At 45.1% G+C, this 26,905-nt stretch overlaps 1 protein-coding gene across 2 annotated transcripts; it reads right to left on the bottom strand.

The window, feature by feature from the left end:
* Nucleotides 1-400: 400 nt before the first annotated feature.
* Tk (tachykinin) lies at nucleotides 401-25,193 on the bottom strand. 2 transcript variants are annotated; one of them, XM_076788208.1, is made up of 7 exons: nucleotides 24,918-25,193; nucleotides 3,752-3,938; nucleotides 3,230-3,481; nucleotides 2,714-2,989; nucleotides 2,176-2,326; nucleotides 1,778-2,023; nucleotides 401-1,575 (listed from the first exon to the last, which is right to left on the bottom strand). In XM_076788208.1, the coding sequence occupies exons 2-6, from the start codon at nucleotides 3,935-3,937 to the stop codon at nucleotides 1,845-1,847; spliced, it is 1,044 nt and encodes a 347-aa protein (XP_076644323.1). In that variant the 5' UTR covers nucleotide 3,938; nucleotides 24,918-25,193; the 3' UTR covers nucleotides 401-1,575; nucleotides 1,778-1,844. The 2 variants fall into 2 exon arrangements, with proteins under 2 accessions (XP_076644323.1, XP_076644322.1); XM_076788207.1 differs by having other exon boundaries at nucleotides 402-1,575; nucleotides 2,128-2,326; nucleotides 24,918-25,192.
* Between the last annotated feature and the right edge of the window lie 1,712 nt (nucleotides 25,194-26,905).

Here is a 26,905-nt window from a genome sequence, read left to right as displayed (position 1 = left end):
TCGATGCGCCAATCGATACGCGGGTGTTCTCTGCATTTAAATTTTAAAGTTTCAAATGTGCATCCGCGGTCTTTCCTGGCTAGTGTTCAATTTAGATTATATGTATACAGTTTTATCGTTTTCTAGAATACGTCGACTGTTCGTCAAGAAATACAGTGAATTCTCGTTGTATGACAGTGCCAACCTTACAATTTTAAGTCAGTGGAAAAACTCACACCACGGTGAGTGGCCGAAGCTCGACAGCCGTCGCGGACACAACATTGTCGGCTATATCGGTGTGAGACCAGAAGACCACTACTAACCCAATTACACAACTTCTTTATTTTTCGTTATTTTTTTTCTTTTATGAAACTTTCAATTTTTCTGTTTGAAATGAAACGAAATATGATATAATTCCGATTTCGTATTCGTGTCAGTAAAAATAACGGCGGGACTGACATACAACGAGAATGCACTATAGGTCGTGAAGTTATAAGAGAAACGAGCTGATAGCAAGCACGCGTAGTATATTGGCACGATCGATAACAAATTTATGCTGCATTTATTGATATGTATTTGATTAGTTTATATAATATATAATACATGGTAGTAGATACACAGAAACAGACATACATACTATCTATCGAACATCGTATCTATACTATACATATAACGTACATACGTACACACGACGATTGTTTTGTTCCGCGATATTCGCATACGATCCACTTTCCTAGCGTCTATCAGCTCTGGCATATTATTTATACGGTTCGCGATATCGCTCTCGTCAAGTAGATCCGTGTAACAACGGGCAACGGTTTATTTTCGATGGACGAAAATTAATTTAGAGGAATTCTGATGATAATTTAATATGAACTTTTAGGAGAATTTCAAGTTTAAATTAATTTGAATAGAATCAATATCAGTTTCGTTGAAAGCACGCAACCAAAGAAAATCGAGAACGTCGATCGATCGTTCGTGTATGCACATATCGACCCATCGTTTTTTTTTCTGTAATCTAGGGAGGAAAATAGAATTTGTCAGCTAACGTTCCTCCGTATATGGCTATCATTGGTTGGCCGAAAACGAAGCGTCCGTGTATTTCTTAGCCATGAAAGTTTCAGGCGTATCCACCATATACAATGCATATATACATACATACATACATACATGCATGCATACATACGTAAATACATTCATACGTTCATACATACGCGTCGTAGAATAACGGAAAGGTGTAGATATGGGTATGGCTATAGGAATAGATCCGCTTCTTACAGTCGATATCGAAGGTAACTATTATGTATATGTATACATAGTTTCGATACTATATGTAACTTGCTACGAAAGCGTTATGCATTAATACGTTGCCAATACCGTTTCGCGACGCCATTCTCGAACGGGAAAATAATTTGATAACCCCGACGAAACCGATTCCATGTTATACGCTTATTTTGTCGTCAAGTGGATCGCTATCGAATACAAGTTACAAGAAAGAAACGGAAACTCTAATTGTTGACGCTATTGTTACGCGTTTGTCGTTAGTCGTTACCAACAGAAACATCGTTATCGACAGCACCAACGCTGAATACGTATCTGAAACAGGAGCGCAAACAATGGTTTTATTCTTCCGTCGCCGGTCCGGTCGGTACACGGTACACGGTAAACGCATATTACGCGCACACACGTACATACGTACACGTACCGTCGTCGGCGTAAGCATATGCATATGTATGCGTCTATTTACACGTGTACGGACACATGTGCATGCGCGTACGCGTCGCTCGTGAAATTTTACCTAGTGACATCGACGATTTCTCGATCGCATTTGTTCGTTCGTTGCGTTCAATGCGACATCGAACGCGTTAAAAGACGGATCGGTGTTGCAACGACGTTGATGATGATTTCTTGCCTCTGACTCCGACGAACTTTCCTCGGAACTCCCATCGCGGGTTCTTTTTACCTCGGACTCCGACGTATCGGAACGGCGATCGTTTCGCAATTTCGTAAGCAGCCACTTTGTATCCTCGATCGTTGTTCGTTCCTGGAAAAGTTAAGCAACGGTACAATCTAAGTGACATCGAACAATGCGTCGCGACGCGCGGACAAGGAGAATGTTAACGTCAACGTCAGCGGAGTAGACATCACCTTGGTGGCTCGAACCGACTCCGTAAATCTGCGACGCGTCTCTTTTACCTCTCATCCCGTGAAAACCCATTCGAGCTCTCTTCAGTGACTCGCCGGCGTCCCTTTCGTCAAAATCTGTACTCCTTTTCGCGTACTCGGACGGATTGACAGAGTAATCGAGAAAATTGCCAAACGGATCGTCCTTCTTACCGCGCATTCCCTGCAAAGTATTTCGTTACCCGAGGCGTGGAAAAATATTCGACTCGATCGATCGAGATCACCACTTTACCGACCGGTAGCGGTTGAATATCCTGCACACTTCTTACCGATCATTATGGCAACCGATTAATAGGCTACCGGTCGGTAAGCGTCGGGGACGAAAGGCCGATTAATAGGCTACCGATCGGTTATCGGCGGGGACAGAAGACCGATTAATAGGCTACCGGTCGGTAAGCGCCGGAGACAACAAGCCAATTAACAGGCTACCGGTCGGTAATCGCCGGGAACAAGAAGCCGTTTAATAGTCTACCGGTCGGTAATCGTCGTGGACAGAAGGCCGATTAATAGGCTACCGGTCGGTAAAGTGTTATTACTAAAATATACTAACGTGAAAACCGGCTATAAGTGCCCTTTTCTCGAGTTGTTCTATAGCGTCGAGAATCGCCTTCTTTCCTCTCATTCCTTGAAACCCCATTGGCGCTCTCTTCTCCCATTCCCCTAGAATCTCGTCCTTTTTGTCGCGCGAACCATCCTCTTGGAACCTCCCAAACGTCATCGACGGTATCCTCGTCTCATAGTCTTCCGAGTAATCGAACGAGTACATATCCGGGTCTCTCGTGTCTTGGAATCCCATAGTGTTCCTCTTTTCAATTTCGTCCAAGATCTGTTCGCGTATTACAAGTATCGTTTAAACGGGCCGGCTGGCAATGAAACGAATCGAGTATAATGACGATGATGGTGCGATGATTATAACAATTCCATCGACCGTCAATCTGTACCGTGATACAACTTTAAGCTTAAGTGGGACCTATGTATGTTGTATATGGTATGTCGTATGTCGTTCATATGCATGCACGCGTTACTTGTAACTATGTATGTGTGTCGTATGAAGGCGCCCGTTTACCTCTTCGAGAGATTTCTTGCCTCTCGTTCCTTGAAATCCCATCGGGGCGCGTTTATAATGTTCGTCTTGTTTGTAGTATGCTCTCTTTTCGTACGCGTCGCCTGAAAGGTAGCCATCCTCCAAATCGGAATTCAAACTGTCCTTTTTACCCCTGGTACCTTGGAAACCCATAGGTGCGCGTTTGTCAACGTTTTCCGAAAGGAGCTCGTGTTCGACGTCGGCCGGCATCGAATCCTTTTTGCCTCGCATGCCCTGCGGACAGATACACGGAAACGAGAACAGGTTGTCGATGTACGTATGTACGTATTCGACGAACACAGTGAATTCTCGATATATGTCCACAACACGGGACTTGCCAGCGTCGTGTATCGTGTTATGTTTACACTCCACGGCGTCGAGCTTCGAGGCCCCTCACGGGGTATACCCCGCGGTAGTGGGGATAATTCCGCGACGTATATCCTCCAGACTTTGGCGACATATATAGAGAAATCACTGTACACGCGAATACGACTTTTACTTTACCTGGAAGCCCATAGGCGCTCGCTTAGAGATGCCGCCGTCTTCCGAAGATGCGAAGCTCTTCTTCTCGCGCATTCCTTCGAAATCCATAGGATCGCGTTTCACGGGGAGAACACTGTTCGACGATGGGTCATCGGCGAGCGTAAACACAATGGTCGCTAACAAACAAAGGCTCGAACGAACGATCATCCTGTAACAGAGAAACGCGTTATTTCCCTCGACTCCTAGGTATTTACGAATTGACGAATTGACGAATGAACGAAACGAAGGCAAAGCAAGTTGGTTGTCCGCCAGTCTGTCACCGTCATACGTCTCCCTGTTTGCAACGCGTCGAGCGCTCCAGTTTGCTGCACGAAAATATCCACAGCACCCTCCGTCACGGCGAGCTTCGAACTTGGTATCCTACGCGTGCACCCGTACATTGGTACACGGTACGCGTTAAAGAATAGGGATGGGAACAGCGTATACGACGACATATCGCGACCAAGACGAGCGAAATGTCGATACGCGCGTCCCCTTTTAATATTCGGATGAAACTCAATTTCGAAGCATATTTGCAGTCGATCGGCGTACCGTTCGACATTCTCAGTTTGCTGCCGGAATTTTTGCCTCTGCTTTACAGCGAAGGCTTCTGGTCGAGTTGGGCTCCGCGACCATATCGGGAACCGTATCCCTGACACCGGCACTCTTCCGGTTGCAGTGGCAACCGATTAATACCGGTCGGTAAGCGTCGGGAAGAAGAAGCCGATTAATAGGCTACCGGTCGGTAAGCGTCGCGAAGAAGAAGCCGAGTAATTAGTCATAGGCCAATATGATTTGACCAAATGCGGAATAATAGACGTAAGAGGAATAATATTAGTCGATAAGCTTCCCGGCTATATTGTGATATTAAGGTAATGTTGGTACCTGAATATGTCAAGGAGGCACTATGCCTGTTATGTACTATCAGTATTATGTTTCACTCCTTGTATGCCCGCTGATAGGCCAATTCCGGCCTAAAGCGTAATTAAATAAAAAAAAAAAGGTCACCGGTCGGTAAGCGTTGAGGACAAAAGGCCGATTAATAAGCTACCGGTCGGTAAGCGTCGAGGATAAGAAGCCGATTAATAGGTTACCGGTCGGTAAGCGTCGGGGACAAGAAGCCGATAATAGGCTACCGGTTGGTAAAGTGTTAAACGTTAAGGGCCCGGGATAGTCACGTGACTTTTTAATTAATAATTTCGATTCACAGCCTTCAAACACAGACCCGTCGGATCAAGACCAAGACGGATCTTCAGTCTGTGACTAAACTTGTCACATTTTTTGCTCTGTGTTATCGATATTATGAATTCTGACGACAGAAACGTGCTTCAAGTTTTCGGCTTTATTTCGCAGAGAATCGCGACAAAATATAGCTGAATTTGTAGCTGGAGATATTTTCTAGTGCGCGCTGCTCTCGATTTCATCCAGAAAACTCACCCTATGGCATAAAAATGCTTGGATTCCACGGGGCATGCACATCGTCAATTTTTGACCTACTTCAAACTCTTATATTACCAAATATCTGCATAATCTCGGCAGCTCCTGACCATCGCGCACTAGATTGAACCTTCCTCTTTCGAATGAGCCCTTCACCAGCGACAAAATATTCTTACATAAGGACGAAAACTTGAGTCACGTAAAACCATTTCTTGACGGTAATGTAGTCACTCTAACTTATCGCGAATCTACGAAGTTCGGGTCCGGCATGGTTTGAAATCCATATACGTATGCAAGGGTCAAAATCTAGACAAACTGCCGCTTTAGTATTGCAATGAGCAGTTTAGAAGTGGTCAATTGTGTTTCCTAAAAGTCCAATCTACGTCTGTATAGAGCCCAAATTTGCGAATTTCTACCTCATCGTGGAGTAATTTGTAATATTCGGCAGAAAATTCGAATTCTGAAGCAAGTATGACGTCAGAAGATGGCTGCCGCTGAAAGATTCTCATAATTTCGAGAGATTTAGTGTTCGTATCGAAAAAAAGGCTCTATACAGACGTAGCAAAGACATGTACAAACACGGTGGTATGCATTTTTAATTGATTTCTTACTTGTTTAAGACGTAAAATGTCTAGAAAAAAGGCAGAGGATAACATAGCGTGACAGTCAAGGCCAAATACCTGCCGGCCCCCTTAATCGGACGTGGATCCAGTATAGTTTGTCTCGCGATTTTATCAAGAATTTCGCGAGCAAAGATGTAGGTGCATGGTGGAGGGGGACGAAAGCGCGTTATGAATTGAACGTTGAGCGTCGAGCGTCGAGGTCAGTTGATGCGATACGACGCGACAGGACGAGACGAGACGAGACGAGACGAGACGAGACGCGTGGCGACGATACCCTCGTAACGTCAGCTCGACCGATATAAACAAACACCGATACCAGGGGAAGGTGGTCGCAAGGTGGATTGGCTGGATTGGGTGGCTCGGCTGGCTTTACGCGGCGAGAAGACAAGGGAAGCGGTAGCAGTAGCAGGCTGTAGGGCTGGTTCAGCCGATGTTCTATATGTTCTGCGGTGAGCTAGCTTTTCTTCACGGATCGGTCACTCGTGTAATCGTTGGAAACGAGCCTCCTCTCTCGGCTCCTCCCTACAATTTCTCTTAAAATCGATGATCCGCATCTGGCAAACCATTTTCTAAACGAGACGACGCGACGCGAGGAATCGTTCGCTCGCACGCACGGAAACGACCAGGCTACGGAGAAACGAGATCAGATGCGCCCGTTGATAACGCGCGATTCTATCGATGCTTCGACGCTCGGAATTGCATTTCGATGCGAGAACGAAAGAAACATTGTCCGGTTTATTGTACGGGAAACGGCGATACGTTCGCGTATACGGCTAGAAAAGTAGATAACCGGCCGAGTGGTAGTCTCGTAAAAAGACATCGGAACGGTTCCGAATCGTTGCTTTTCTCTTCGCGATGGCAATCAATCTTTTTTGCGCCAAGTTGTTTGAGGTAAGAACGCGCTGTGCCTGTCCGCGTCACGGTGCGCGATCGACGATGACCTTTACCTTTACCTTTACCTCTACCTCTACCTTTAGCTTCGGCTTTATCTTTACTTTTAACTTTACCGTCAACTTCGAATCGCAACCGCAGTCGCAACCGTGACCACGACGAAACGTGACGTCTACGCGCCTCGAAACACGGTCACGATGTCATAATAAATGCGATCCGAGTGTCTACATAATACGCGCACACATGCGTGTCAGGGCGACACTACGTAACGAGTGTACATCGATAATTTGTTTTAATATGCTTCTGCTAATTGGATTTTAGCAAATTTTCCAACGAAAACTGCACGTTTCTAGTGTGACCTTTCGGCGTATCGATTATCGAACTCGGGCCAAGCGAACGGCGAACTCGTCGAAACGTTAGTTTCCCGATGGTACCGGGAGAATAAAAAAGAAAATAAAGAAAAAGATGTTTTATTCGCGGTTTTACTCGTTGATGAGCATCGAATTCGCATCGAGGGTGCACACATCGCGGCGTCTCGAATGCCAACGTGGAAGCAAGAGGCCACGATTGTCTGCGCAACTCAAAAGCAGCGCAAACCGCGCGGCGATGTTTGATCGGCTAATAATAATGTTCACCTTGTTTACCCCGGCGAGCGTGGAATAGTTTTCTCGCGTCCGGTTTAAGTGGACACGTATCGCTTTATCCAATAAAAGAGACCGCACACTCCGAGGATGGTTGCGATTTCGATCGGACGAGTCTCGACGAGTCTTCGAACATCTTTTTTGAAATCGCGAATCCTTTGGATGGTGTTGTCGATGAAAAGGTCCCTCGAACCGGAATCGGCACCGTGATCGCGATTTCGATCGGAATTGGACATACCGGGCCGCGAACACTGCGCGGAACGAAAGAGATCGAGTGAAATATTCTAGACGGAGAAATAGCAATAGCTATCCATCTCGCGACTAGCATAAACCGTTCGCGTTTCACAGCGATCTTAACGGGACTCTTCGGCGTTCCCCAACGGCGAATTACGGAAACGGTCGAGCTCCGTTAACCTTGTTTCGGTTTCAAGTGGGTCGTAAATCATCTCAGAAATTGTCTACACGACGATTATCGATTAGACAAATTTTTCAACAATGGGGTCGTTGCCGTCGTCGCCTTAACCTCGCCGTTTTAGCGATTTCCCGTCTAACCATGAAATGCGATTAAATTAAACGTGCATTCGTTCAGAGTTCGGAGTTCGGAGGTTCGCGGACGTGCCCATTTCGCGGGAGAGAAATTGGTCGTGTTGGTTTTCGCGTGGCATGAACGCGTACCAGACGCGACATGAAATCGCACACGGGGTACCACGCGCGAGCACGGAAGCGGGCTGGTGCGGAAGCGTGGATGCGCGTGCACGCGAGCAGCGTGTCGGAGAAATCTTGGAGTCGAAGGATCTGTTGAATTATTTCAAGAAACTCGAGAGAGCGTTTCGACGGGACGTCGGCAAGAAACGCGAGGCGGGCCACGCCGTCGAATCGACGTCGTCGCTGGTTTCGACCACGCCGAGACAGAATTGCGTTCTCGAGCACCCTGGACTGTGCCAGAAATTTTCTCGGCGACACCCTCGAAAAATTAAGGCGGCGTCGAACGTTCGGCCGGCAACGGACTTTCGTATCCGCGAGGGATGGTCGGAGGGCGACATAGAACGATTGAGAAAGACGGAGACGTATCGCAAGGGACTCTCCCTACCGTTGTTCGCTACGGACGCGAATAAGCCCGGTAAGCAATTTGCTATGAACTTGCCACCAAAATTTCTGTACAAATTCCGATCCATCTGTTTCCGCATTAGGCAAATTTAGGGTATTTCAGTGCAGAGTTTCCGGGCAGAATTCCATGCCAAATCACGAGCAAATCGGGGCCAAACCTTGGCTTCGTTGTAGAGGGCAGGTCGGTCGCACTGAGAGCGAACCTAACCTTGTTCTAAGAGTAAACCTTGCTGTAGGAGGGAAAATAGAAAATACATGAAACTCAAAGTTGTATACTTTAGAAGTTTAATCCTACGGTAAGGTTTACTTCAACTGTGTCCGATATGTAGAGTAAAGCTTGGCCCCGATTTGGCATGGAAATTCTGCTCCAAGCAGACTTTGATGCCAAATTGACCGCCTCTTGCTCGCAAACTATGATACAAGCATTGCGCAAAATTTGCTCGAAACAGATTTGGCTAACTGGGAGTGTCAGGACAGGACCGAGTCCCGAGACGCTGTCGCGTTTCGATTTATTTTGGATCGCGACGAGAGGATTTCGATCGCGGACATATTCCCTCGTATGGCGGACGATCTGAACAGTTTGGAGATACTTCTATGCGAACGGCTGTTGAGCGACGAACGAGAACGAGATTACGGACACGAGGACGCATACTCGTCCATCGATATCGACGGAAACTTTCGATTTTTCGAACGCAAAGACGCCGAGCGGGACGGGGGTTTTCGGAGCGGCACGAAACGGTCTGCTTTTCCAGTTAACGACGGTGCGAAGGGATTCCGCGGAACGAGCGCGACGACGAGGTATGCTTTTCCGGAAACGAGACGACAAACACTCGGGCCAACGTACAAATCGCACCTTTCAGGAACCGTGTAAACGCGCGACGGGGCCGCAGACGCGAGGGAGAAACGGGACAGAGATCGGAAGAAGAGAGGAAAGAAAAACCAGCTCCGTGTCAACTGGTAAACACTCGATGCGACGGCAGACGCGAGCGTTTCGATCACTTTCGCGAAACGGAAGATACGCTGAAGGACCGTGTCGACGATTGTCTCCGCACCGAAATCGTCGACGCCGTTCGAGCACGAGCACGGAACGGAAACGGCGATCGAATCGGTGAAGGTGCGTCGCAAATATCGCATCGACGGCTAAATGCTGGAACGTTGGCTGAAAAGGATCGACGCATCGTCCGCTCCGATAAACCAGCGAAGCGCGCTGACGAATCTGTGCGCCGAATTCCGCACGGGGGCTGCGACTTTTCGAAGGAAACGACGACGCAACAGCGTGCAACCTGGAACATAGATTGGCGGAAGCGGGAACGTCATACGCGGAACGCGCGAGAAGCTCGCGACGATCGAAACTCCTCTTTGGGAACGAGTCGAGCGAGGAGCTGCGAGCGAGCGACGCGTTCCGAATGTGCTCGGTCGACGCTGCATCGGTTCGATTCGTGCTGTTACGTCGGAAGCGTTCGGGAAACGGGGACGAGCGAATCGGACGCAACCTGTTGCAGTTGTAGTTATCGTCGCGCGGAATTTCACCCCGATGCCGACGATTCCGCGAGGCAATTAGAAACGCCGACGAGGTGTCGGAAGTCTGCGTCGGTACGTCCGGCGTCGACGATGACTCCTTCGAGAGCCGTCCGTTTGCTCGAATCCTGTTCGAATCGACGAACCGCAGCAACCGGTCGAAGCCAGCCTCGTCTCTCGAATCGTTGCTGCGCCGAGTCGTTCCGAGTGCCGATCGTCTTCGACGAGAGGAATAAGACGATTGGCGATTCGGTTGACGATTCGCGTCACCGGAGAGTCGCGAAACCGAAAGACAGCACCGGTAAAGTTCATTTGAAGAAAGTACTCGTCTATCCCCCGCGCGGACAGGAAGGACCCCCGTTGACGCTTTATAAGAGTAGCTCGAATATCGATTGCGCGGTCAAGGGAAACCCTCGTGTCGGGTATCGTTACGATGTTACCTACGTTCAAAAGTTTCAGAGTTTGGCTTGGTGTCCCGACGAAATTTCGCGCGAGTAACCACCGTTGTTATAGTAATTTACGCCAAACACAGTTGCTTTCTTTTCGTACGCTTCCGGCCGTGTTTATACTGAGCGCCGCTCAGTTGCTGTATGGCCTATTCAATATTTACAGTGACGAGCAAACGTGTAAACACACTTCGCTGGTTTTATATAAAATGCGATGATACAACCTATTTTTCAATTGAATGATAAAGATTAGGTACTAACAATTACAAAGTGAATAGGATGAACAAAACACAGCAGTTTATTTCCGTTAATATTAACTATATACGGAATAGTTATCGAAAGTAGGGATTGGAAACAATTTTTGCAGTTTTGCACTTTAATTGTGCTCGTCGAAATAAAGCTTTAAATTAATATTTTGTCAATTTTCCTTTACGTTTTTGTACTGCTTCTAGCCTGCGTGGCATACTATCTATTAAATTTTTTATAATTTCCGGCTCAATGTTGTATCATTCTTGTTCTGTCCTTTTCCACAATTCATGAACACCTGAAAGTGGATATAGTGGATATATATTTTGCTAGCCTTCTCTTCACAATTGACCACTTTTCGATTTGGTTCATATCTGGAAAACTTTTGATATTCTAGCCAGGTTTTTACTACCTTTGCAGTATGCTTAGGGTCTCCGTCTTGTTGAAATACTACTTCATCTTCAGCAAATTCAATAGAATTAACAACAGAAGATAAATTATTTTGCAAAATATTTAAATAATGCTCTTTGCACATGATACCTTTTATCCGAACTAAGGGACCAACACCCTTATGAGTAAAACAACCCCAACACATAATTGAGCCACCTCCGACCTTCACAGTTTGTTTTATGCTACTTGCTTGATTACTATTTTCGAATGAAGTCCAGTACCAAGACCTTCCATCAGATTCAAATCTATTAAGTTTTGTTTCGTCAAACCGCATAACTCTTTTCCAATCTTCCGTTGTCCACTAATTGTATGTGTGAGCAAATTTTTTTCGTAGATCAATATTTTCTCCAACGTCTAGAGCCGCGATTTTTGGAGTTTCATGACTTTCAGACCGAAGACGATGTGCAATTTCACGTGCAGCTCTGTCAGAAACAAGTTGCGGTCTACCGTTTCTCGAAGAAGTTGACACACTACCATAGGTTTTCTTTATTCTTGCAACCGTCGTATGACTTACAACACATTTTACTGCAATTTGCCGTAGTGAAAAACCTTTATCGCACAATGAAATGATACTGTTTGACTTACGCGTGTCAACTAACCTTCGAATAGGAGAAAAACTGTGTAAACACCAGTCGAAACGTGTCTTACTACAGTTGGCTATCAATGTTTGTCGACAATTTCATTTGCCTAGCATTTGTGTACTATCTTAACCGTTGTGCACTATCAAAACGGTAAACATTGCTTTAAATCCTTATTTTTATAAGATATTATATTGTTAATAGTATCTAACATAAACTGTTATGTTTCGTTTATCACATTCACCATATAATTATTATTACCTAAGCTTCATCACTCAATTGAAAAATAGGTTGTATTGTCACGTTTTATGTAAAACTAGCGAAGTGTGTTTACACTTTTACCCGTCACTGTATGTAATGCGTTGGATTCATTTTCTGCCGCTTTGTCGCCAACTCTTTTACCGCTCTCTGTGTAGGTACATACAGTGATTTCTCTATATACGTCGCCAAGGCCTGGCTGATAAACGTCGCGGAATTATCCCCACTACCGCGGGGTATACCCTGTGAAGGGCCCCAAAGGTCGAAAGGCCTCGGACGCCGCGTCGAGGAGTGTAAACATAACACGGCTCCGGCGTGTCTCCTGGACGATAAACGACGCTGGCAAGACCCGTGTTGTGGACAAATATCGAGAATTCACTGTATATCTTTTATTTAAAACCGGCGTGGTATGGCAATTTGGTCGAAGCGACGCGACGGTTCGCCCTCGCTGCCGAGTTTTAACATTCTAAGGAAATAACAACCTCTGGAAAGATGCTAACCAAGCTAATCGAGTAAACGGCAAATTACACGGTAAATTGCAAAGTCGTCGACGCAAACCGCGTCGCAGCGAAGCGGCTCGAGTCGAGCCCAGCCGAGCCGAGTCGAGCAACGTTTAGTTTCGTCCAGCTTCGGTGTTTGTTAAATCGTTGTACCGTTTGTTGTAGGTTATAGGCACCTTGATCGACCGAGAGGCACTCTAATACCGTCTTCTTGCTTCGAAGCCCGAACGATTACCGCGCGGTAATTACGCAGGAGACCACCTTCAACGTTTGTTCCGTCCACGCGAATTTCATTGAAATCGAATATGCACGAAATCGTTAAAGTCGACGTAAGTGTATCGATACGGCACACTTTATCCGATTCCATTTCTTGGAGAAAAGGTGTCCCTCACGCGAGAATTTCTCCGTTAGCTCCCGAGCCGATGTGAACATAGCCGCGCTCCACTATTATGTAATGCACCGATATCGTAGTGTTGAATGGTTATTGAAAAACCCGCGTCTGTAAAACGTTCAACGAACGATCAGCCTGTACGCGCCTACGCGCCTTCCGAGCAAGAAAGTATATACACGCGCGCGCACGCTCAATTTAGAACCTTTTAAAGTACAACCGCGACTAATATAACGACACGTAGGTACACACAACTTTTTACCGCGATCTTCTGTAAAGACTTTACGTTGCCGATAAAAATGTCAATAGCCATACCTTCGATTCCGTGCCGTGCACGCGCGTTTTTTTTTCTTTTCTTTTCATTCTACAGGGAAACAACGGGTGATCCAAACGAGTTCAACGGAACGGCGCTTCTGTCACTTTGGTCAATTTGGTCGGGGCGATTACTCCGGTTTAATCGCGGCGTTTTTCTTCGGCTCATTTCAACTCCGAGAGAGGGTCCGCTTCTTGTCACGGGTCTAATCGACTCGACCCTAAGTGACGCGCGACGACAGGTAAACGCAAATCGTTCGAATCACGGACAAAATTTTATCCGCACGGAGAAAGACGGGGCGCGTATACGGTTGGTTGAATCATTCAAATCCCTGTTGCATCCCGTGACCTAAAACCTTTGATCGCGAGCAATGCTGCCCCTTAGGGTTACGCCAACGCGAACGCCAGCGCCAATGAGAAATTTCTGCGAAGCATACCCCCTGTACCGCGTCCGTATCATCACGAAGTCAACTTATTGTTTCGTGTTCCTGAATATGGTAGCTACGTGGAACGCGGCAGACCGAACGTGAACATTGTCCGCGAATATTGTCGACTTTACTCGCACCGACGACACCGGCACGTTCCACATACGGTTGGCTAGCTCCCGATGACCGACTAACAACTTTACCTAAAAACACATCTCGATTCCTGATTAACGCGTCTACTATTTTCGCTCCGTTTCCCGTTTTCTCCCGCTCTAATTCGAAAAGAAGATGAACGATCGTTTGTACCGATTCGGCGCAAAACAGAAACGGAAAAGAATATTCGGGGGTCTTCGGGTCATTCGGGCTTTACGTGTACAGGGTGTTTCGTAAATGGTGGACAAAACTTGATTCCTAATGATAACACAAAGTTATATCAACATAGGTTCGGAAATGATTAGTTTCCGAGTTATTCAAGTTTTTGTGCCAGAATTGTTTCGGCACATCGTCTCAGAGAAAATGGTGAGCTCCGGACACGCTCACAAATAAAATATAAATTGTATACAAGTATAATACACCTCGATAGATTCCTAATGCTTAGAGAACACAAGAAAGTTATGTTAACATAGGTCCGAAAATGATTAGTTTCCGAGTTGTTCAAGTTTTTGTGCCAGAATTGTTTCGGCACATCGTCTCAAAGAAAATGGTAAGCTCCGGACACGCTCACAAATAAAATATAAATTGTAAACAAGTATAATACACCTCGATAGATTCCTAATGCTTAGAGAACACAAGAAAGTTATGTTAACATAGGTCCGAAAATGATTAGTTTCTAAGTTGTTCAAGTTTTTGTGCCAGAATTGTTTCGGCACATCGTCTTAGAGAAAATGGTGAGTTCCGGACACGCTCACAAATAAAGTATAAATTGCAAACAAGAATAGTACACCTCGATAGATTCCTAATGCTTAGAGAACACAAGAAAGTTATGTTAACATAGGTCCGAAAATGATTAGTTTCCGAGTTGTTCAAGTTTTTGTGCCAGAATTGTTTCGGCACATCGTCTCAAAGAAAATGGTAAGCTCCGGACACGCTCACAAATAAAGTATAAATTGTAAACAAGTATAATACACTTCGATAGATTCCTAATGCTTAGAGGAGACAAGAAAGTTATGTTAACATAGGTCCGAAAATGATTAGTTTCCTAGTTATTGAAGTTTTTGTGCCAGAATTGTTTCGGCACATCGTCTTAGAGAAAATGGTAAGCTCCGGACACGCTCACAAATAAAATATAAATTGCAAACAAGAATAGTACACCTCGATAGATTCCTAATGCTTAGAGAACACAAGAAAGTTATGTTAACATAGGTCCGAAAATGATTAGTTTCTAAGTTGTTCAAGTTTTTGTGTCAGAATTGTTTCGGCACATCGTCTTAGAGAAAATGGTGAGTTCCGGACACGCTCACAAATAAAGTATAAATTGCAAACAAGAATAGTACACCTCGATAGATTCCTAATGCTTAGAGAACACAACAAAGTTATGTTAACATAGGTCCGAAAATGATTAGTTTCTAAGTTGTTCAAGTTTTTGTGCCAGAATTGTTTCGGCACATCGTCTTAGAGAAAATGTTGAGCTCCGGACACGCTGCCAAATAAAGTATAAATTGTAAACAAGTATAATACACTTCGATAGATTCCTAATGCTTAGAGGAGACAAGAAAGTTATGTTAACATGGGTCCGAAAATGATTAGTTTCCGAGTTATTGAAGTTTTTGTGCCAGAATTGTTTCGGCACATCGTCTCAGAGAAAATGGTAAGCTCCGGACACGCTCACAAATAAAATATAAATTGCAAACAAGAATAGTACACCTCGATAGATTCCTAATGCTTAGAGAACACAAGAAAGTTATGTTAACATAGGTCCCAAAATGATTAGTTTCTAAGTTGTTCAAGTTTTTGTGCCAGAATTGTTTCGGCACATCGTCTTAGAGAAAATGTTGAGCTCCGGACACGCTGCCAAATAAAGTATAAATTGCAAACAAGAATAGTACACCTCGATAACGTAAACAGAGACCGCCAATGACTTTAAAATCATTGTTGATGCCTTTAAACGGGCCTTTACGACGTTGTGACGAGAGAATTCTGGCACAAAACCTGGAATAACTCGGAATCTAATCATTTCCGGACCTATGTTAACGTAACTTCTTTTTCTTCTCTAAGCACTAGGAATCCATTCCTAAAATTTCGCCCACCATTTACGGAACACCCGGTATAAATACATGTACGTAACACGCGTGTGCGAGAACTTTACGCGCGAAACGAGATTTCTCGTTAATCGGTATCCGGATGCGTGCCACTGTCGTATCGCGTATCGCGTATCGCGTATCGGTAATCCTAACGTGTCACAGGATTCTGTAATTTCAAAGGATGATTCTAGAATGGAGTATAATCGAACGTGCGTCGGATAACATTCGAAACAAGTGACATTCCAACGAGCTTTGTCCTTGTACGCGAAACTTCTTCAAGATGAACAACAGGGACGATCGCAACTTGCTTTCCCTGAAACACGACTGGAAAGTTGTCTAGACGTTGCACGGGAAAGCATAGAAATTCGAGGGTGTGCGCCTAGATTTCTCGAGCCCTCGAACAATCTGGCGACAGGCAACAGAGGTCAAGGGTCGCGTGGTTTACACTGATTACAGTGTGCTGTATTATAATTGCCGGATCGTTGCACGCGCACAGTCGTATCGACGGTTTTCTAAACGGTCCGGACGAGACGGTATTTCATATCGGTAATGGCCCGAGATGCTGATACAACGTTTCACGGATTACAGAAGCTCTAGCTGCTTCGATCCTTTCCCATTCCCGTTTCTGCCGTCGGTGATTATTTCTGTCGGCGCATAAATCGATTTTATGCGTGAAAACACGCGAATATCCCCGGAACGAATCCGATTCGAAAAGAACGTTGGAAAAAGCAGCTATACGGCGGATTCGTCGTCGAAGAGAAGGCGCGCTACATTCGACAGTGCAAACACGTTTTCGACAACGAAACGGGCCAAATAGCTCGAAGGCATACGCGACCGCTGGTTCCATTCTTTTTCCACGACCTTCCAGCAATAGGAAAGTGTGACAAGGGGTGAGTCTGTCACGCATTATACAAGGCGTTTCGTAAATGGCGGGCGAAACTTTGGGAATAGATCTGTAATGCTTAGAGAAGAAAAAAAATTATATTAACACGGGTCCGGAAAAGATTAGTTTCCGAATTATTCAGGTTTTTGTGCCACAAAAGTGGCACAAACTCTCGTCACACCGTCTTGAAGGCATCAACCATGTTTTTGAAGTAATCGCCGGTCCATGTGCACGTTATCGAGGTGTATTATACTTGTTTACAATTTATATTTTATTTATGAGCGTGTCCGGAGCCTCACCATTTTCTCCAAGACGATGTGCCGAAACAATTCTGGCACAAAAACTTGAATATCCCGCAAACTAATCATTTTCGGACCTATGTTAACATAACTTTCTTGTCTCCTCTAAGCGTTAGGAATCTATCGAGGTGTATTATACTTGTTTACAATTCATATTTTATTTGTGAGCGTGTCCGGAGCCTCACCATTTTCTCTAAGACGATGTGCCGAAACAATTCTGGCACAAAAACTTGAATATCCCGCAAACTAATCATTTTCGGACCTATGTTAACATAACTTTCTTGTCTCCTCTAAGCATTAGGAATCTATCGAAGTGTATTATACAGGTAACCCTCCTATAACACGGTAGATAGGTTCCTAGAAAATGCCGTGTTGTATGAGACCCAGGGCCAGTACAAAAAGGGTGGTTACGATCCGAAAACATTAAAAACGAATATTTTTTTTAATTCTACATAAACAACTTAATTTTTATTAAAAATATAAATGTATGCACAATACAAAACAAAAAATACTATTTTAATATGACGCAACTTTAATTTAATTGTAGCCGTGTTGTAGGAGGATTCTCGCAATTTATGAATCGTGTTATAAGATGCCGTGTTGTAGGAGGGCTACCTGTACTTGTTAACAATTTATACTTTATTTGGGACATATTGAACATTTCCTCTAAAACGATGTGCCGAGAATTGCGGCACAAAAACTTGAATAACCCGCAAACTAATCATTTCCGGGCCTATGTTAACATAACTTTTTTGTCTTCTAAAGCTTCGCCCACCATTTACGGAACACCCTGTATTTTCTCACTCCCTGCTATTCCCTGTCGTTCCCTGCTGTTTTCCGTGTCCGTGTTCCGCGTCGACTCGATATTTGTCTGATTTGTGAATTCGCTTTTCCTGGCGACGCGGCGACCAACGTCGACTACAGTTCGAACCATAGTTTCCAGGGATTCGCAAATTGGAGAGGGTTCTGTCACGAAAGGAGATCGAATTAAACTGGTCTCTTTGTTCGTCAAACGTTGTTTACCGACGCAGTTTCGCGTAATTGCGTGTACGTATCCGCGTACCGGTAGACGACGCGTCTACGCACTTGTATTCGATAGTAATCGGACACGGTTCTTTTCTTCGAGAAATAAATTCACAGCTATCAAGCTCTAAGTCTCAAGGGAAATTTCTTGGTTTTTTTTCGAAATGAACTAATTTGTAAGCGGTAATTGACTTGTAGTTTGTATCCGTACGGTACGTACGCATTATTACACGTCCGTAGGTAGGGGTCGTCTGTCCCGTGTCGTAAGCCGTATGTCGGATGTCGGATGTCAGATGTCAGATATCGGATGACGCATGTCAGATCTGACTCGGATAGATGCGAGAGAACGGCAGAAAAATCCTATCAAAAATATCATCCGGCAGACACGAGAAATATTACGAGAAGAATAAGTTTGCCGTTAAAGATTATATTGTAAGTTATGTGCAGGGTTCCGGCACGCTAAACGCGAGTCATTCTGAACGTCTTTTAAGGGCCCGGGATAGTCACGTGACTTTTTAATTAATGTTTTCCATTCACAGACTTAAGATCCGTCTTGGTCTTAAGTCTGTGACTAAACTTGTCACATTTTTTGCTCTGTATTATCATGAATTCTAGCGCCAGAAACGTGCTTCAAGTTTTTGGATTTATTTCGCAGAGAATCGAGACAAAATATAGCTCAATTTGTAGCTGAAGATATTTTCTAGCGCGCGCTGCTCCCGATTTCATCCAGAAAACTCATCCAATGGCATGAAAATGCTTGGATTCCACGGGGCATGCATATCGTCAATTTTTGGCCTACTTCTAACGCTTATATTACCAAATATCTGCATAATCTCGGCAGCTCCTGACCAGCGCGCACTAGATTGAACCTTCCTCTTTCGAATGAGCCCTTTAGCAGCGACAAAATATTCTTCTATAAGGACGGAAACTTGAGTCACGTAAAACCATTTTTTTACGGTAATGTAGTCACTCTACCTTATCGCGAATCTACGAAGACCGGGCCCTTACGCCATAAGCCAGCGCGACCCTTGTCGAGACATTTCGACTCGAATGTCCGCCATTGTTTGAAAAATTGTTGAATTTATTTCCGCCAACGCGGGAAGGGGCCGGGGAGAGGAAGTTGGTATTTGACGCCTACTAATCCCATTAATTGTAATGCAAAAATGAATACATAACTAAAGAAACTTCTTGACGGTTTCAAACGAGTATTAAACTTGCAAATTGCTATGCAATCTTCAATAGGTGACCTCCCACACCCCGTCTCCTTTCTCGCTCGTTCTCTCTCAACGGGAAAAGCTTTCAAGATGATCGTTAATTTTTCTTTTTAAAAAATCACCGTCATGCCAGCCCGGTGACATGGTAGATTTCGTCCGCAGAAAGATCTGCGTTGTATCGCGGTCGAACAATACCAGTATGAAAATAAGGCTTGAATTACACGTTTATCGGGGTAAATCGAGTCGAGTAAATTCAGCTTCCGCATCTCCTGCTTTTTCAGCTTCATCTTCGTTTTTCCCCGTTACTCGATAATCCGAGAAACGTTGGCTCGAGTGTTCGTCGCGAACGGATATCCGTCGACGGACTTGCTAGCTCGGCGAAACAAAAATCTTATCGGACCTCTATCTTGAGACGGTACAAAACTCTTTTTTTACGTGGACCAAGACTATACACGAATTCACGCATTAAATATTTCGTTCGAACGAAAAATAACGGTGAAACATACGTATTACAGTGTTTACTCGATATATGTCCAAAACTCAGCTCTAGGCACGGACATATATCGGCCAGGAGATACTATTCTTCGATCCACGCGACCTTGCTCACGGGGTATACCCCTCAGGATAGTTCTGGGACTTTTATCGGCTAGGCATTTGGGACATATATAGAGTAATCACCGTATATGTCATTAACACTAGGTTTACCGGACCCGTCGAAATGACGGGTCATAGTATTTTTAATTTACGATTATTGAGATTGTGAAAATTCATTTACGTGGAATTAGTGAAAAAATGTATTTCTTTAGGTATACATTCTTTCAGAAATGGCTCGCCTTCGCGCAGTCGTTAAACCGGTAATAGATTGTTTTCGAAAGAGTTATGAAGATCGTAATTGCACATCGATGTTGCGTGTCAAGCTGGTTTAAGGTGTCCCCTCGGCGGGCAAAGAGCTCGACCAAGCTCGAGAAATAACAGAGAAATATCCAATTACAAAGGGATTAGTAACCAGTTAACTCGCAATGAGAAAATTCGTTGCTTATCCAGACGGCGACGACGTCGACGACGACAGAAACGACGGCGGTCACGACCAAGAACGAAATTGTACATCTTCGGGACTGGCTAATCGCCGATTTACCGCACAATTTTCTCGAATTTACCAGAGTCTTCCGCATTTCGAGACCCTGACCTCACCAGTTTTTCATTTAGCGACTCGAGCCTGTTTAACCCTATGGGCCCTTGTGGTCTTTATGGTCCTGTGGGAAATGTTCCACGTTTGGTTGTTTTCCGAGTTTCATCGGTCGCCCGTCACTCTTCACCTGCACCCTTTACGGGGTATACGCTGCGGTAGTGGGGATAATTCCGCGACCTTTATCGTCCAGGTCTTGGCGACAAACATAGAGAAATCACTGTATTACGTTTGCACTCGTCGGCGTCCGAGATCTCTCGAGCTTCGTGGCCCTTCAGGGGGTGCACCCCGCGGTAGTGAAGACAATTCCGCGACGTCTACCGTCCAGGCCTTGGCGACATATATAGAGAAATCACCGTATTCGACTACATATGCATGAACGAAACGATTCCTAGTCGTGCAAGCAAGTACGACACGCGATCAGTGGTATAAACTAACATGTATCGGACGGGAGCGTCGCGTCGGGCCGATACGGCAATGGTAACTGGGACACTTTCGTCGAAGAATTTCGCAAAGTTAGAAAAACGGAGATTAGGTTGAATTCGAGGGAGAAATTTCTCAAGAATGCTGGTCGGAATGAACTCTTTGGTCATAATAAATTGCGATGCTGCAGGTAATAGCATCGCGAAACTTTTAATTAAGAATTGTAACGGGTTGATGTTGAAGATATAGCGATCCGGACTAGATAGCATCCACCGTTACATTGTATTTACGATAAGCGGAATCTTTCCTCGAACTCGAGGTGAGCGCGTAAACAGCCGCGCGGGCGTATTTCTTTTCGCCGTTCCGTCGCGTCGCGTCGCGTCGCGTCGCGTCGCACCAACAACCGCTGAAACGAGAGCGAAGAAAGCAAAACGGAGAAATGATTAAACGAGCCAAAGGGAAAGCGAAAGAATAAAGGAAAGAGGAAACGAACAGTCGTCTGATTATCTAGGAAATCAAGATGTAGCGATCCCGCCGCGCGATCTTCAATTCGCCCTCCCTTCTTCCAACGGTGTACCAATGCACAATCCCACAATATCCGACCAGCGTGCGTTGCAGGTTGCGGCAGCCTCTTTATACGCGGACAAATTATTCGTAATTGCAAACGGGAAAATATTCCGGTAGGGTCCGCCTTCTTTCCGACGCGCTAGATTTACGAGACCCGTCAAAACGACGGACACGAAATTTTTACATTCACAATTGCTAAGAGTGCAAGGACGCACTTGCGAAGAATCGTTCAATAGAGCATATACTACCAGATTGCGGATTTTATGCGTTCATGACAAAAATGGGTAGGTATAATTCAAAACGGTAAAAAGATTAAAAGAGTTTCACAATGTCGATATACTATTTTTAACATGTAAAAATGATTAATGAGCAAAATAAATTTTCACTTAGCTCCTATAGATTGCAATTGTGTACAACAATTTTGCATCAAGATCCGCAGTCTACATAGTACAATAAAAATGGGTGAAAATTTAAATAACTACAAGCCTGTTATTTTTACAACGCAATGGAAAATAGTCGCTTTTAGTGCTCCGTAAACCTAGTGTTAAGAACTTCCGAGCCGTTCTCGTACCCGCTCTTCTCCGAAACTATCTCATCACCTAGCGGGCAAAGTGCAATCTCCCAACGAAACGATACGGTCCCACGTTTTTCGACGCCTACGTTGGAAATTATGGGTGCGTTTGCTGCGAGACCAGATTGCATCGCTACCAATTGCCAACAGCGTGTACAGTGAGTTCTCTATATATGTCGCCAACGCCTCGACGATAAACGTCCCGGAATTATCCCGACTACCGCGGGGTATACCCCGTGAGAAGTCACGAAGCTCGAGAGGCCTCAGACGCCGAGTGTACAGACAAAAAATGTCAAAGGAAAACATTAGCAAAAATATTTGTTCGAGGTTATATTTTTTGAGATTTCAGGCTCATCGAAGATTTTTTAAATGGAGTGATATATTTTTATTATCGCTATATGATAGCCGAGGTCAAGACGAATCCAACGACCTGTAATATTGTGACCTTCGCGTGACCTTGAAATCTCAAACAATATAACCGTGAACAAATTTTTTTGCCTATCATAATATTTGCCCCTCTGAACCAACTAATGTTGTCTGAAATTTTCTTCTATCATAAAAAACAAGCGAGATATTTTAGATGCTCGAATTAGGTGAAACACCCTGTATATGTCGCCGAGGCCTGGATGATAAACGTCGCGGAATTATCCCTACTACCGCGGGGTATATCCCGTGAGGGGACACGGAGCTCGAGAGGAGTGTAAACATAATTCAGTGATTTCTCTACAAGTGTTGCTGACATACAGTAACGAGCAAAACTGAGTCTACAATATTTGAAGCAACATAACTTTTTAAAAATTAGATCAAATGACCTGAATGTTATTGAGAAGTTAGAAGGATTGGTTTATTAGACGAGGTGTACAACATTTTTGAAAACAGTTTGAATTGGTCGGAATCGCAAAAGAAATAGTAAAAGTTGGTTTCTTCAGCTTTTCTATCTGAGCCTGTATTGAAAATTTAAAGAATGTATTTTAATTCGTTTACGAGTTATAAACGCTTAAAAGTGCGATATTAAGTCGAAAATCGTGAAAAATGGCATTTTTCCACTTTCAAGCGTTTATAACTCGTAAACGAATTAACCAATATCGCTGAAATTTTCAGCATGGATATAATTTATTCGAGCGAATCAAACACATTTTTGAAATTCTCAATACAGGCTCAGACAAAAAAGCTGAAAAACCCAACTTTTACTATTTCTTTTGCGATTCCGACCAATTCAAATTGTTTACACCTCGTCTAACTTCTCAATAACATTCAAGTCATTCGATCTAATGTTTCAAAAGTTATGTTGCTTCAAATAGTGTGGACTGAGTTTCGCTCGTTGCTGTAAAATCGAGAATTCGGTGTATTGCGTTCTAACGACAAAGCGCAACGTGGGCGTCACAGGTATGTCTAGTAGAGTTTCGCGAACCGACACGCATCGGTAAGACACTCGAACTCGAGCTCGTAGAATTCTCGTAGAATTTACTATAGGAACGACCTAGACGGGCAATTATAAAAGCACGCGCGGCGATGTTTAATTCGGTAAACGTTCTGCGGGAAGAAGACTGGCGGGCACCGTGCACCGAGTGCCGAGCGTCGAGTGCCGTGTGCCGAGTGCCGAGCGCCGAGTGGCTCGAGAACCGACAGGACCGCGAGATGCGAGAAACGAGAAGCGAGAAGGGATTCAGAGGTGCATGGTACGTTCAATTATCCCGGGCGATGGACAATTCCGAACGAAAGTTTACATTCCCAGAGGTAACCGACTAAATTCCGTTCCAACAAATTGAAGCGCCGTATTAACCCGGTAACGAAACGAGACGCCCTTTGAAGCGCACCGAACACGATATTTCTCTTGGTTCGAACCGATCTCGAGCTTGTTTCACCCTCGAATCGTAAAACTACTCGTAGATTCTCGCCTTTGCTTTCTACCCACCAACCCGGTCGATGTTATGCTTGTCTAGATGTTCTTTTTTTTTTATGGGAAATTGTGCGCGCACCTACGAGCAGGCTGCCGACGCTACCGATTTCCGGGAGTATCGGTAGACGCGGTACCGCAACCCTGTGACGTTAAAATGCTTCTCGTTCGTGCTCGTCCGAGGCGAGGGTTTCAGTGCCTGTATACGTGCACAGAGATATATGTGTGTATATTGTATGCCGATAATACGCAACACGACGATACCTATTGTTTCGAAGGAACTTTACCTTTTGTGGAAAATGTGCGAGATACGTGCAAATACCCGGTACCCGTCTACGGAAAAGTATGCGGCACAGTCTTCCGCGAACGGATACGTGTACGGGCGGTGTTGTGCTCAAAGTTTATGAAAGAACACGCCACGATGACAGAAACAAATGAAAAATGACGGAAACGTTACGAAATGCAACTGTTCGTTTTCCGAAGACGAAAAAGCACAGGGAAATTAAAAACGTCGAGCATGCGCGAGCGCGGGCTACCACCCGTTTGCACGAAAAACTTTGCGGTCGCCGATTCGATTCGATTCGATTAGATACGGAAGAATCAATTGCTGTCTGTTGTCTCCTATCCCGTGCGCTGCCAAAGCTCTACCAAAGTTAGGGGTGTGCGTATCAAAGGAGGATCCCGGTGGGAGCATCGACGCGGACCATTTCTGTGCTCGAAAAACTTTGCGGTCGCCGATTCGATTCGATTCGATTCGATTCGATACGGAAGAACCAATTGCTGTCTGTTGTCTCCTATCCCGTACGCTACCAAAGCTCTACCAAAGTTAGGGGTGTGCGTATCAAAGGAGGATTTCGGTGGGAGCATCGACGCGGACCATTTCTTGGAATTGACGTTTAATTATCGATCTGCACCGTCGTTACCGAGCAACTTGTGCGTAATCGTCGCGGCTTCCTAATTCGAGGTTGCTCGTGAAACAAAAAGAGAAAAACAAAAGGGAAACAATTGTACGGATAATCTCCTACCTTTCTCAGGTAGACGGAAAAGTATCTTTCGACCAGGCAGGGAAGCGGTTTGCTCGGACGATCGTCTCGAAAGGAAGACGAGTCTCTTCGGTTCACGGAACAGAACGATCAAGCGGTTCAAAGGTAAGACCTTCTCGACGTGACGGACAACGATGAACTGGCGCTCCGCGTGCTTCACCTTATACATAGGCCGGCGTAGTGACGTCACAGATCAGTGGGACCAATCGGAGAGCAGAGTCTGCACCACCGTTGCGTTAGGGACAGAAATCAGATCGCGTACCCTTTCCGTCATAAATACCTGTCTGCCGGACGCGAGAAACTTGCGATTTACTTGCTACACCGACGACTCGAACTTGTCACGTTGGTTTTTCGCGAAATTCGCCCTATTCGCCGTACTATAATCACAATGTACCATGATCCATCCGACAGGACGGATTTCATTTTGTTTCGCATCGCTTTTCCAGGTTGCTGTGCCGGTACCAGCGGTCCTGCGATCGCAAAGATATCAGACGGAAATGAAGGATCATTGGATAAGATTGTTAATTCGCGAAGTAAAACAGCGCCAGGTAACGAGGAAACATTGTTAGCACCTAACGTCGTTGTTTCCGTACATTGTAGTCGGTTAATGCAGTTGTTACAGGAATTGGGATGAATATTCATACCGGTTCATCGTGTTATGTGTGCCCAAGACACGGTAAATGTATATTCGAAGTTGCACGAAGCGAGAACCGAGTTGATCGAGGAACGATGCAACTTTGATTGAGCTTGCGAAACGATCCTTTCTTGCCGGATCGGAAAATTCGAAGTGCATCGGTATCTGATGTATCGGTATCTCGAGACGTACACCCGGGCACAAGAGCGACAGTTGGGCTCGGTTGATCGGAACAGGTTCCCGTCTCGCATTTACCGTCAACAAATAAAGATAGCGGAGCCATTTGGTCAAACAGATATTCCGAAATCGCGGGAGCAGATGGTTCGCTTGATTTCCGATCGAGTCGAACACGAGTATCGCGTTAGCGGTGTTTGAACTGAATCGATGCGATTGTAATTCGAGCGTTATCTCCGACCCTAGGACACTTTCTGTTTCTATTTCGATTCCTCGACGGCTGCAATTATCGTCGTCACCAGCCGGATGGAGGAATCGGAAAAAGGCCGGCCCGGAGAAGAACGAAAGAGAAGTTTTTGCCGAGCGTTCGAGGACATTCGGTATGCAGTTTCTACGAGAAGAAACTGGCATTAGTTACACGCTCGATCTACCATGGTCGCGCGCCGTTACCATCTTCCGAGAGGGAAAATACACCCTGGTGGCGCGGTGGCGGCTACCGCTTGCGCATTTCGCGATTCCTCGAAAGAATAATTTCAACTCTACAATTTTTATGCGTCAGTTTTGCAACGCAAAACAGCCCGGTCTTCCGTTCATACGTCCGTTGCGATCCGGAACCGTTAAAGGTAAATTACCGATCGATTGTCTTTCCAGTTTTCCCGTATCTCCCGGTGTACATGTACGGTCGGATTGAATTAAACAATCGTTTGCCTCGTTCGATGTGTAGCGTACGTAGACACGTCCTTGCCTACGCAGGTGTGCGGGACGCTGCACGAAACGGCAAAAGTTGCGCGTGCAATAAACGTGCGTGAAGACACGCAAACAACCCGTATGAAATATTTACAAGCTGGAAGTGGAACGCGTACCGATACCATCGCAACGAAACAACACATGCCCGAGTCATCGGCGAACGAAATCAAGAAAGCCGCGACAGAAATCGAAGGGTGGAGAAGGAAAGGGAAATGTTATGAAACGTCTTGATCAATTGTTGGGATATTTGGCACGAGATAGAGGTACGAGCAGAAGCATGATAGATACAGTCTCGCGAACTTTATTAACGCATTGTACTTGCGTTTCGTATACCGGGAGACTGTGAAACTTGGACTTATTATTTCGCCGGCATTCCTCTAAAACTCTAAACGGGATGCTACCGTCGTACGTCCCG

The sequence above is a fragment of the Halictus rubicundus genome, chromosome 5 (genome assembly GCF_050948215.1).
Source record: "Halictus rubicundus isolate RS-2024b chromosome 5, iyHalRubi1_principal, whole genome shotgun sequence".
In the NCBI taxonomy this organism is placed as follows: domain Eukaryota; kingdom Metazoa; phylum Arthropoda; class Insecta; order Hymenoptera; family Halictidae; genus Halictus; species Halictus rubicundus.
This window is presented reverse-complemented; position numbering and strand designations above follow the sequence as displayed.